Source organism: Gavialis gangeticus, unplaced genomic scaffold, assembly GCF_001723915.1.
Source record: "Gavialis gangeticus isolate Ggan-Ray unplaced genomic scaffold, GavGan_comp1, whole genome shotgun sequence".
NCBI classification, from domain to species: Eukaryota; Metazoa; Chordata; order Crocodylia; family Gavialidae; genus Gavialis; species Gavialis gangeticus.
The window spans coordinates 12,395,350-12,407,849 of record NW_017729000.1 but is presented as its reverse complement, the minus strand read 5'-3'; the positions used below and the strand labels follow the sequence as shown (position 1 = coordinate 12,407,849).

General features: G+C 44.9%; 1 protein-coding gene across 10 annotated transcripts in view; it reads left to right on the top strand.

Annotated features, from left to right (window-relative positions):
• Window positions 1-12,015, top strand: part of TCF7 (transcription factor 7 (T-cell specific, HMG-box)) — a 113,650-nt gene extending 101,635 nt beyond the window's left edge. For 4 of the 10 annotated variants that reach the window (XM_019506292.1, XM_019506294.1, XM_019506293.1 and 1 more), the window contains one exon: window positions 7,696-12,015. In XM_019506292.1, the coding sequence (XP_019361837.1) occupies window positions 7,696-8,017 (322 nt within the window). In that variant the 3' untranslated portion in view covers window positions 8,018-12,015. Of the gene's footprint in view, window positions 1-7,672 lie in introns of all 10 variants that reach the window. The other 6 variants (XM_019506297.1, XM_019506300.1, XM_019506302.1 and 3 more) reach the window with 3 other exon arrangements.
• The last annotated feature ends 485 nt before the right edge of the window (window positions 12,016-12,500 follow it).

The following is a 12,500-nucleotide window of genomic DNA, read 5'->3' as shown; positions in this document are numbered from 1 at the left end:
TGGCACTTTAAAAAGGGCAAAGCACACCAAGCAGGCTTTTTGCCTGGTTGCATCCTGAAGGATGCTGTGTAGTTGTTCTGGCCAGGGGACCAATCTATCATAGAGCATAAAAACAAATTCTTAAATTAACTCCTTGCATTCTCATCTTAAATGGGAAACCCCTCTCAAGGTGCACGGAGTCTGTATGTTGGTATTCCTTGTGTAATTCTGCTCACATTTTTATAGCTCTATGAATTCCCCATTCAAATTTCATATGACCCTTCCTTATGATATCACTGCAAGCAGCATTGTTTTCTGATCTAGGAAAACTGGATGGAACTCCCTTGGCATCCTATTAATACTGTACTGTAAACAGCCAGAGCTTTTTTGGCAACCTGGGTCTGTCATCCCAGCAATGTCAGGCTGGGAAGTGAAAGACCAGATAGAGGTGGTGAATGCAGATCTCCCACCCAGCATGACTGCTAGGTCTAAAGGCAGTCCTTATATCTTCTCTTGTGTTATTTGAAATCTCTTACTCAGCTCTAGCACTAACATTTGGCTTTGCCAGCACTGCTTCCTGATTAACACACATTGCAGAAGTGCTCCTTAGCATGCTTTTTTTCTTGTTTTTACCCTTATATCTCAAGTCCTGTGTAGTGGCAGCTGTTCTGCAATTCCCTGTACTAATGTACCACAGCCAACTGAAGGGTTTCAGACATGTTATGCTTCCTTGTTACTGACACCTTCCTTTGAAAGAAACTTCCACCAGAGGATTTCCATCCCAAAGCAAGACGGGTTTAACTGACTAAAATGACAAGTGTTCCACCCTGAGAGGTTTCATCTTCTTTTGGCTTTAAAGAGGAAAAACAGAACGTGGTTTGAGTGAAGACACCTTCTCCTTCCCTGCCACTTAGGAGGAAGTTAATGAAATCTGTTTACCTTGACTACAAAAACAGAGGTTATGCCTATCCAGGAGAAACCATTTTGTCCCGAGACAAAGTGCAGTTATTCAGACACCCATGTTCACTGTCCTGGGACAAACCTTGAAAATGTTCATGGGACAAGAAGTGCTTACTTTTTGTCTCAGGACATTGTGAAGTGCATCTGAATAGAAAATTACATCACTGAACCGTGGTAGAAAAGTGGCAGCACATTCAGCCGCTCACTAAACCCTAACTATAAAAGCAGTACGTGTACACGCCAAACCCAGGACTTTTCTGTTCTGGGACAAACACAGGCATAACTCATCCCAGGACAAATGCAACATCTGTTCCTAACCTTAGTGAACCTCTTCCAAGCAATTCATCGTATTAACTGTTGGAGTCATGGTATGTTTCCTAGCCACCAGTGGTGGCTAGGATCAGAGGACATAGGGCTGGAAGGGTCCTCACAAGGTCATCTAATCCAGCCCCTGCTCAGATATGGAGAGTGCTACATTTTATCTGCACTTTGAGATGCAGAATTTAAGCAAAGGCTTGAACTGGAAGTTTTTTTTATAATGTGGAAGGGTCACCAGGATCTTCTCCAGAAGCGGAATTGTTCCCATCACTGCATATAAATCCACATGGGAGAGCTCCACAGTTTTAAAAATATATTGCAAAGCTGTACAGTACCCAAAGCAGAATGACACACAAACAGCCCACAATACTGTTTTAAGAGACATTATAAGACAACTGAAAGTAAAAAGCATAGAAACAATGAACCAGGGCACTGTGAGAGTGGTAAGTCCCCAAGAAGAGTTACCACAAGTAGGAAAGCCTGGCTCGAAATACATATTAGCCAAATGTGAGCATTTTCAGAGTCCAGACAGTTCGAGTAAACTGGCAAGGTGGCGAGGTTCACATGGCCATGGGGCATTACTGCAAGGACAGTGATAGTTACATGAGTTTCTGAAACACTCAAATCAGCATCTGAGCTAACAGGAACCCTGGAGATACATTTCAGGAGTGATGCCAAGGGAGGGGGTGCTGCATGACCCCAGCAGTCCCTCCTGCTCCCAGTGACTCTCTGGGGGAATATGCTTCTCAGGGTGGTTGGCTTGTTCCACAAGGGGCTCTTGGCCTTGAGACCTGCCCTTGCCACATGGGATCTTCACTAGAGGGGTTGAATATGTCTTGTGACTTCAGCAGTTTTTTCTGACATTTCCCCACCATAGAGCCTGCTTGGCTTATCACACACTCCATTGAAGAAAGGTGCAGAGCAGAATGCTTTGAACCAAAGATTTGATTAAGTACTCATTCAGGCAATTTCCTTGTATGCCTCATCTTTCCTTCTGATCTTTGTACTTGGCGTCAAAATCTCAGTGTCTTAAGGGGCAGTTCTAGGAACCTTTCCTAGCCCAGGAAGTGACTAGTTGGCATGCAGTGGTGCTGCCTTGCCCTCGTTCCTTGGTTTAATTACCTAGTACAAGGGCAAGTACCCAGGAGATCCACCCTCCAGAGTCAGACAAGTTAAAGATTCCCTGGCTCCTGATTTAATCTCTTCCTCATACAGCACTTCAGGACTAACACTGGCCCTAAGCCACAGGTGGGCAATATATGACCCACAGGCCCGATCCAACCCATCAATTGGTTGCAACTGGCCCACAGGCGGGCAGCACGAAGTCATGGCATCTCGCCTATGAGAAGCCGGCAGCTCTGGCTGCTGGATCATGCCAGGCACATCCCATCCCTTTCCACAGCTTAAACTAGCTCCCACCCTGCACACTGGAAGCAGCATCAGCTGTGGATGTGGCCAGCAGGTTCCAGGTGGGAATGTGGGCATTCGCCTCAGTCTGCAGCTGACACTGCTGCATTAGCTGTGGTCCTGGGCAGTGGTCCCAATCCCCACTGGGAACTTGCCTGCAGCATCCACAACTCATGCTGGCACCTACCTGGCACTGCTTCCGCTGCGCAGGGCAGGAGCTGGTGTAAGCTGCAGAAGGGACTGGGATGCTGCAGACTGAGGTGTGCTGTAGCTGCAGGGATGGGGGCAGGGAGGGGGAGAGAAGGGGAACGCTGTAGCTGTGGGGATGGCGGGGGGAGGCAGAGAGAGCGAGTGTGCAAGTGAGAAAGCACATGCTTTGGGCCAGGGCTGAGCTATGATCCACTTCCTGCACACATCTGCCTGGAAAACCAGTATATTCGCAGGGGCATGTGGGCAATAGATCATGGCTCTGTGCAACGCTTGACCAGAATGGGGCGGAGGTTGGGATCTGGGGGAACAGCATCTGGGAGTGGGACAGGCAGGTAGACAGGGCCAGTCCCACAATCCCAGCCCCAACCCCATCCCGGCTGGGATCTGCCTGGGCAGGTTGTGGGGCCAGGTGAACAGGATGGGGCTGCTTAGGGAGTTCTGGTGAGCTGCTGCAGAAGGGGGGTGCTGACCCAGCCCATGACAACTCACCAAAACTCCCCATGTGGCCCACAGGCCCAAGTAGTTGCCTGCCCTAGGTGGCCATTAGGCACCTTTGAGTCGTAGATACAGCCCAGAATCCTTTATGCTCATCTCAGAGGCCACACTGCAGCCAAAACAAAACATTCTGGGATCCAGAGATAATGTGGAAGCACAGGAAGGCTCAAAGAGGAGGAAACCAAGTGGGTACAATCTCTACAAGTGATGGGCCACAGTTCAGAGTGGCTCCAAAGACAGAGAGATTCTTACATGAAGAGTCGTGCATGGCTACTTACTAAGCCTATGCCTAAAGCTACCCTTTCTTAGGGGAGGGGGGGGAAAAAAAAAGACTTGGAGCAAAACAGAACAAGGCTCCCAAGTGGGTGGCAACCGCAGCTGGGCTAGTAGGAAATGAGCTTTGTGGGCCCTCCTCGTGATGGGGCCTGTGACACCACGGGTCACTTCGGTACTACTGGATGCAACCGGTTTTCCCACTGATATATTACATTAAAAGGAGGTAAATCCCTTACCTCCAGGCTTAAGCCTTCCTTTCCTCCCAGCTGCATTTAAGCTTCCTGTGCTCAGGCCCCACACCCATTCTGCACATTACTGCAGCACAGGGGAGAGCTCTACAGAAACCCATGCTAGAGACCACAACCACAGGGACAGCACAAGTCTCTGCGGAAGCTGTCTGCTGTGCTGGAGCAGTGACGTGAGTCTTGGCTCTTTCATAGGGATGTTCCTCTCCACAGCCAAACTATTTATTCAGGTGCCTCACCCCCTCCACCCTGGGTAACCTAGGAGGGGAAGGGGAGCTCTGTCAGTATGGCATATATACCAGGTCTCCCTGGTACACTGTGTCACCCTTCAAGATGTACATGCAGAAGAGTTCATGTTCATGCATCTCTCGTGCCTGCTGCCAGATTGTCTCAGAAGTAACTGTTGCCAAACTTGCACACGATGGAAATTCTCATTTATATTTACTTAGAAGTGTACCCCACATAAAGTTGGGGTACGCTTGGCAATGCATATTAGAGCTATTGCCAAGAGACTGCAGAAAGCATACATATATAGAGAGCACTTGCTTTCTTTACCGCTCCAAGTGTAACTACCAGTGGCATGAAACAGCCCACGAGACTCCAAAAGGACTTAGAAAAGCAAGCAAAGGATCCCATGCCAAACTGAAATGTCCACAGATTCATACAGAAGTAGGGATAAAAGTATAAATTCCAGCTTTCCCTGACTACCCTCAGTTTGTACTAGTGCAGATAGCCTTGGAGCTGACATGAAGAGTCAAATTACAGTTAACCCTAAATATGGGCAGCACCCTAGATATGCATTAAATTCATATCTGACATAAGCTGATGTAGTTCCCATTGAGCATGTGGGGGTTACCTTCCATTTACATCAAGTCAAAGTACAGCATACAACTCAGACAGCAAATAGACACCCCTTCTGCATAACAGGACTATTTGGCCACTTATAAAAGAGGATAACTATGAAGTAGCATTACATTTCAGCATTAAATATTGGGCATTTATTTTCTTGATGCATGTATGCCCAAAATACTGACTGTTTTTTAGCTGCAATTGTGGCTCATCTACATAAAGGGTACTTTTACACATGCTCCAAGGGTGGGGGGGTGGTACTTTAATTAGAGTGGCTCCAAGAGCCACCACATCTCCTATATCAGTGTCTCTGTGCTTAAAAATGGCAGCAGGGGTGCTTGAACTAAAGCTCATTCAACAAGCTTCAGCTCAAGCACCCCTGCCATCTTTAAGCACAGGTATGCCAATACACAAGATGCAGGAGACTGCTCAAGCATGACAATTGGCATGCTCCAGGAGACTCGATTAAACAATCACATTAAGTCCCTGTGTAGACAATCTCCTTCACAATTAAAATGGCTTTAAAGTCTGAATCATAGAAAATGAGGGTTGGAAGGGACCTCAGGAGGTCATCTAGTCCAATCCCCTACTCGAGGCAGGACCATCCCCAACTAGATCATTCCAGCCAAGCTGTCTAGTCGGGTCTTAAAAACCTCCAAGGATGGAGATTCCAAACCCTCTCTGGATAACCTGTTCCTGTGTTTTACTACCCTCCTCGTGAGCAAATTCTTCCTAATACCCAACCTAAATTTACCTTGCTGCAACTTGAGACCATTGCTCCTTGTTCTGTCACTTGCCACCACTAAGAATAGTCTAGCTCCATCCTCTTTCAAGCCATCCTTTAGGTAGTTAAAGGCTGCTATTAAATCCCCTTTGAGTCTCATCTGCTCTGTATACTAAATAAGCCCGGTTCCGTCAAAAGTCATGTCCCCAGCCTCCTCACCATTTTTGTTGTCCTCCACTGAACCCTCTCCAATTTATCCACCTCCTTTCAATATTGGGGGGGGGGGGGCACAAAACTAAACACAGTACTCCAGATGTGGCCTCACCAGTGCTGAATAGAGGGGAATAATCACTTCACCGGACCTGCTGGCAACACACCTACTGATGCAGCCCTGTATGCCATTAACCTTCTTTGCAACGAGGGCACACTGGGCTCATATTGTTTGCTGTCCGCTGTAACCCCTAGGTCCTTTTCTGCAGAGCTGCTGCCCAGCTAGTCAGTCCCCAGCCTCTACTAGTGCATGGGATTGTTCCATCCTAAATGTAGGACTTTGCACTTGTCCTTGTTAAATGTCATGAGATTCCTTTTCGCCCAATCCTCCAATTTTTCTAGGTCATTCTGAATCCTAGCCCTAGTCTCCAGTAAATCTGCTGCTCCCCCCAGCTTGGTGTCATCTGCAGGCTTGCTAAGGGTGCACTCTATGCCATCTTCCAGGTCATCGATGAAGACATTGAACAAAACCGGCCCCAGGACCGACTCCTGGGGGGACACTCCGCTTGATACTGGCTGTCAACTAGACATCGAGCCATTGATTACTATTCTCTTGAGCCCAATGCTTCAGCCAGTTTTCTATCCACCTTACAGTCCATTCATCCAGCTTGTACTTCCTTAACTTGCCTGTGAGAATGTTGTGGGAGACCATATCAAAAGCATTGCTAAAAACAGGTATATCACACCCACTGTGGTCTTCCCCCATCCACAGAGCCAGTCACCTCATCATAGAAGGCAGTTGGGTTGGTCAGGCATGACTTGAGCCTTTGGTGAATCCATACCGACTAGTCCTAATCACCTTCTCCAAGTGCTTAGAAATGGATTCCCTGAGGATTGCTCCATGACTTTGCCAGGGACTGATGTGAGGCTGACTGATCTGTAGTTCCCTGGAGCCTCCTTTTCCCTTTCTTAAATACGGGCACTATGTTTGCTCTTTTCAAGTCACCTGGGACCTCTCCCGATTGCCGTGAGTTTTCAAAGATGATGGGCAAGAGCTCTGCAATCTCATCAGTCAACTCTCAGCACCCTTGGGTGCAACCCATCCAGCCCCAGGGACTTGCATATGTCCAGCTTTTCTAAATAGTCCCTAACCTGTTCTTTCCCCACTGTTGGCTGCTCACCTCCTCCCCAAACTGTGCTGCCTGGTGGAGCTGACCTTGCCTGTGAAGACTGAGATGAAGAAGGCATTGAGTACTTCAGCCTTTTCTACATGCTCTGTCAATCCTCTGGAATGACAATTTCCACACTGGGGCTTAAATAGAGTCTCATTGATTCACTTTAAATTCACACCATCAGTTAATGTACATCAAAGGTTAAAAATTACTGACTTACATAAATAACCTAAAATATCATCTTCTTTTTTAGTGGCAAGAAAACAAAAAAAAGAAATGACTTCCGATTGTTGGTCTTTTGGTGTTTTACTCATTATCCTGACATCTGGTTTAATGCCATTGTTATGCTGCCACCTAGTGGGAAGAATTGGAGTTGGAATGTAAATAAAGAGCAACTTGTCAGCCTACACTAGACTAGCCTAATCTAACCTGATTTTGGCTTCTGCTTTCACTGGAGTGAATCCAGAGGCTTGTCACTCATTCTCTTTAGCTTGTTTATACTCTTACTTGACAATCCTTTGGATTTACATCAGGGAAATTGTGAGCAAGCTGCAGGTCCCTGATGCTGTACTACATCCAATCAGTCAGCCAAAGACCTTGAGTTGCACTGCCTACATACATGGCAGAAAAACAGAAAGCAGAGAGCAATAGTATTAACAGGCCTGGAAGAAAGGAAACGCTGTGGGGTGCAAGATGGACTAAATGGGACTTTAAATCTGGTATCCTGTCATTAAGCACAGATTTTACCTGTGCGCCCTCAGTTTGCTCTGAATGCTGCAATGTTTTCACTGTAAATATGACACTATAAATTCACCCTTTATTTACAGATAACTCTCTTCACTGTTCTTAGGAGGAAAAAGAAGTGCATTCGGTACCTACAAGGAGAAGGACGCTGTGCCAGCCCAGTTTCTTCCGATGGAAGTGCTATAGACTCCCCTCCCTCTCCTCTGGATGCACTCCAGTGCATATCTTCTGCTTTTACTTCAGACAAGCTTGCTACTACCCCTGCTGATTTCACCCACAGAGAACAAACCAACCCCTTCCCCATCTCTGTTCACATCAAAACTGCTACCCCCTCACCCAGACTGACCTCAAGGTGCTCATCTATGCCTCATACGTCAGTAGCATCCAGTGAATCCTCAGAGTACAGCCTGGCCTCAACAGGAACATAGTACCACGCTCCAAGTTAAACACTTACTAATGCATTGGGCACTTTGCTTTTACCACATGGTTTTGCTGCCCACTGAAGTAGACTGGAGGCCCATCCAAACAATTCATCATGCCGTAAGACTGCCTTTTCAAAGTCAAGGGACAACTGTATCCCATGCCTCCAAGTAATCAAGGATGCTGCAATATTCAGTGTTTCACTCAGTAAAAAGGTAGGACTACTCACCCAGATTAAAAGCACCAATCAGCAAATGAACCTTTTCTCCCTACCCTGAGCTGCTTTTTTACTGCATCATCTACTAACGTAGCAGAAAGCAAAATCTAATTCCCTAGCTTGCTGCAGTAGATGGTATGTGCTATATACCTTAAGCATTGGTTTCCTTTTCATGCTGCCTAAACTGCTTTGAATTGTAGTCAGTCACAGATCTCTTGTAGCTATCGTGTCAGACAGCTGGAAAAGCTGGAACAGGAGCATTTTTTTCCTTAAAGTCTACGTTTCTGAGAATTAAATGTAGCGAAGCTAGGTTTTAATACAATTGGCTTATAAGAAAAGGTGGATTATTTAAAAGAATGAAGTGAATATTATTATTAAACTTCTTGTCTGAGAACAGGAATCATTGTTTACAGGTAACAGCTGTCTGTGCCAGCATCTCACGTTCCATTAGCATGTGGCATGGTAGATGAGGGTGAGAGAGAGGATGCACCAGGTAGTCCAGGAAGCTTGAACTGGCCCCTTCGAGATCCAACTGTGGGGTGTTCTTTTGTTTTGAAATACTATAGTAGTGCATCAGCCAAGCGTAGATTTCTCATTGCTGCCCAGGTTGTTCATTATAAACAAAGTTTCTAAAATAAGAGCTTGAAAACACTCAAACATGCCACCTCTTTGCGATGAAGGCCCTGCTATTGTTAAACTTTGTACAAAGTATGTAGCAGGGTGCATGAGGACATTAAAATACCAGTACAAGTGCATGTACAGATATCAAGTCAGACACAGAGCATGGCCTTTGCATTGAGAGGTGATTCATAAGGCACCCATGTGTTTGTCACAAGCAAGAGGTGGGGATAGAAAGTGGACATAGGCTTCATTCAACATGATGCTCTTCATGCTCATGAAACTTAGCTCCACACTTCCTTGGCCTCTCCCCGCTAGCAGGTAGGGGGACATAAAGAGTGGCAGCAGTCTCACTGATGCAGGGTCTGGATCTCCTCTATTCTCCAGCTGCCACTGCTCTGCACCTTAGATACCACTCTCCACCTTATCCAGTCTAAAAGCAAACCCCAAAAGCAGGTTTGATGAGCTGGTGCACAGCTTTTACCATGCACTGTACATTTTATTAAAAATTCCTACTGTCTACTCACCTTCTCAACTGTCAAATGTCAATACATTCTCTCCAGCTGAAGAACCTCTAAGGTTTTCTGCTATTTTATTTATATTTTAAACTTGGCAAATGAAAAAAAAAACAGCAGCCCTGCTATAGTAATATAAATGCATTCCTTGGAGTTCCTCTAGACTTACACTGTGCTCATTGAGATCAAAATCAAGCCTCCTATTTTGAAAACATCCTAGACTGATAAGGAGAGGAGCAACACCACATTAGGGCATCTATTTTTTCTAGAAAAGACTATACAAAGTAATGAAGTATTAATATTATTACAGTATTGCAAGAAATTTTAAAAGGACCTTTTTAACTGTACAAAATATTTTTGTATCTTTTTCATAAGGCACCACCATGAAAATCTACTGTTCTTAAATTACAAACTTATGTTTTCAATAGCTGTCTGTATCAAAGGCTGAAAGTTACAATGGTGTATTGTGTAGAACAGCAGTTATTGGGATTTTCCCCATTTTAGTCCCTTTCACCTGAAGTTCCTTTAGAGCAGTGGTGCTCAATCTTTCCATCCAGTGGGCCAGATGAGCAGTGCCCAGTTCCTCCATGGTTAGGTCCAGCAGGTAAACCTAATGCAGCACCAGGGCAGGCCCAGCAGGGAGGGAGGGAGTTGCAATCCAGTGGTGTGGAAGAAGAAGAGAGTATGGCCCAGTCCCTAACCTGGCCAGGTGGAGAGGGGCAAGAAGGCATGGCTCAGACAGGCAGGGGGAAGAGGTTAGGGCCTGATCCCAACCCAGACAGCCAAAGGGAGGGGAGGGATGTGGCCCAGCTCCAACCCCCTGCACAGGATTTAGGATTTCAGTAGCGGAAACTGATACTGCTCCCTTGCCATCAAGTTTCCCAACCCTTCAGAAGCCCCCCAAGACCAGATTTGGCCCACAGGACAGAAGCTGAGCACCCCTGCTGTAGAATGATGGGAGGGCTGGTCAGGAATTATCCATGCAAACTTTTGCTAGAAGATATAAAGCTACTGCTGTATTTCTTTTGTTGTATACAGAGCATAATCCCAGAAGCATGTACAAATTTGAAAGAGTTTATGTAACCATCAGATGATTGGCATAATCTGCATTGAAAGCCAAACATACTTAAAACACCTGTGCTAATCCCAGTCAGAAGGATTAATTCTGCAGCATGTGATCACTATTTGGTTTGCTAGCAATGATTGCTAAGCAGTTCAAGAGACAGCACAGTATAGTGGTTAAAGCAAGGGACTAGGAAAGATTTATCCCCAGCTCTCCAGCTGACACTGAACTCAGTCAGGTTTCCCCAGTGCAGTGCAAGGTGAAAGAATCTTCCCTGTTTGACATCCTCAAGTGCTGGAGAAGTGTCAAGCTGCATTATTCCTGTGACAACAGTTGTGTAAGCTAGTAGTCAAGTACAAGCAAGTAAAAAAAAATTGAGTGTAACAACTTGCGTTCTGTGGTTGTATAAAACAAATGCAACTTCAAACCTCTAACAGGAAGTGCCCAAAAGCAAAAGCAGATACAGCTAACCTGTGGATGTCATGGGGAAGACGAGTCCTGCAGCAACACAAGTACAATTAGTCCAAAGTTTGGCTATTGGTCAAGAGTAAACTGGAACAGCTACCACTGCATGCAGAGGTCACTGGGAGTTGCATCTGTTTAAATTTAAGCCCAACTCTGGCCCAGAAGCACTTAGAGGGTCTGCCATGGCAGAGGGACAGATTAAAGTGGAAAAAGGGCTGTTTTATATCCCAACTTCTGTTCTCAATTGCTTTTCATTTGTTCAGTCTGTTGTAGAATCTGCCGAGTGGGTCCCTGGCTTAAAACACACCTATTTTCCAGGCATAGCTTTTCCTCCAAGTGAGGCATTTGCACACCCATGGAAACAGGACCACTTATACCCATTCACTGACTGATGTACACTACTACTAGAAGGGCTTAGATCACATAGTCTTGTTCTGGTTTGATGAAGAATATACAAATTTGTTATTACTTCTTCAGAGCCCCAGTGCTTCTTCTGTACCCTCAAGCTATGGCAGCATGAAAGTAGTCTTCTGCCTTTATTGCCAACTCCTGTTTATACTGATTTAACTGAGAGCATAATTTGATAATTTTTTTAAAACCAAGCAGCAAAAGACCTTCAGAGGCCTTTCATACACCAACATATGTATAAATACACATTTTAACATCCTATAGTGTTATTACACAAATAGAAACCAAAAGACAAAATACCAAAAAAAGTATCCGTCTTTAGAAATGATACATGAAGTGTTACTTTCTGTTCTTTTTCTTTTTAAAACAAAAAACTTTGCCCTAAGGTTTTTACTGCAGCAATATTTTTAGTTCTTAAATAGCAAGTTCACTCCATTTAATTATACATTCGATATCCTGAAACCTGTTTGAATGTAGAAGTCATGGAAATACCACTTCATTAAACCATGTAAAACCACTATGTATGTAGCAGGGATAAATGTTTTGCAGCTGTACTTTCATTTGTCCAACAACTTATCCATCATTTGTTTTTTTGTTGTTTTTTTTAGTTTTGAGTTTGTATTTTTTGGCTTTCATGTTCAAAATATGTTTATAGCTTTATAAATAAAATAATCTGCCAAGATGGCCATTCAGGATGAGCCACTGGAGATTATAATCCTATAAAGAGATCTCTCGTCAAATTCTTCTGTCAAAAACACTAAGAGGATTGGAGCGTTTCCACTATTCATGTGGAAAAAGGCCTTTTAGAATAATTGCATGTAGTCTCCTATGAGGAAGCTAACGACAGGGAAGACAGCAGCAGCTGAAACACTGATCTGTTTCTATGTACAATGGTTTGATTACCCTCATCTTTTCACACTGCCTCAGCAAAAAAACTAGCTATACTCATTCCTGATTATACCAAGGTATAATACCCAGCCAAAGAGGGCACAACTACAGCAGTGCAAGAATTATTCCAAGCTGCTTTAGAGCATGAAAGCAGGTCAGGCATAGAAGTTTCTTTGTATGCTTTTTGTCTTGATTGTAAAATGCCTATTGCAGCTGCCTGTGCTGCTGTAATTCATATAGTAACAGGTCTGCTAAGAGTACAACCAACTGCTACTATAATGCTTTAACCTCTCAATCCCTTCAACTGGCTTGTGCAG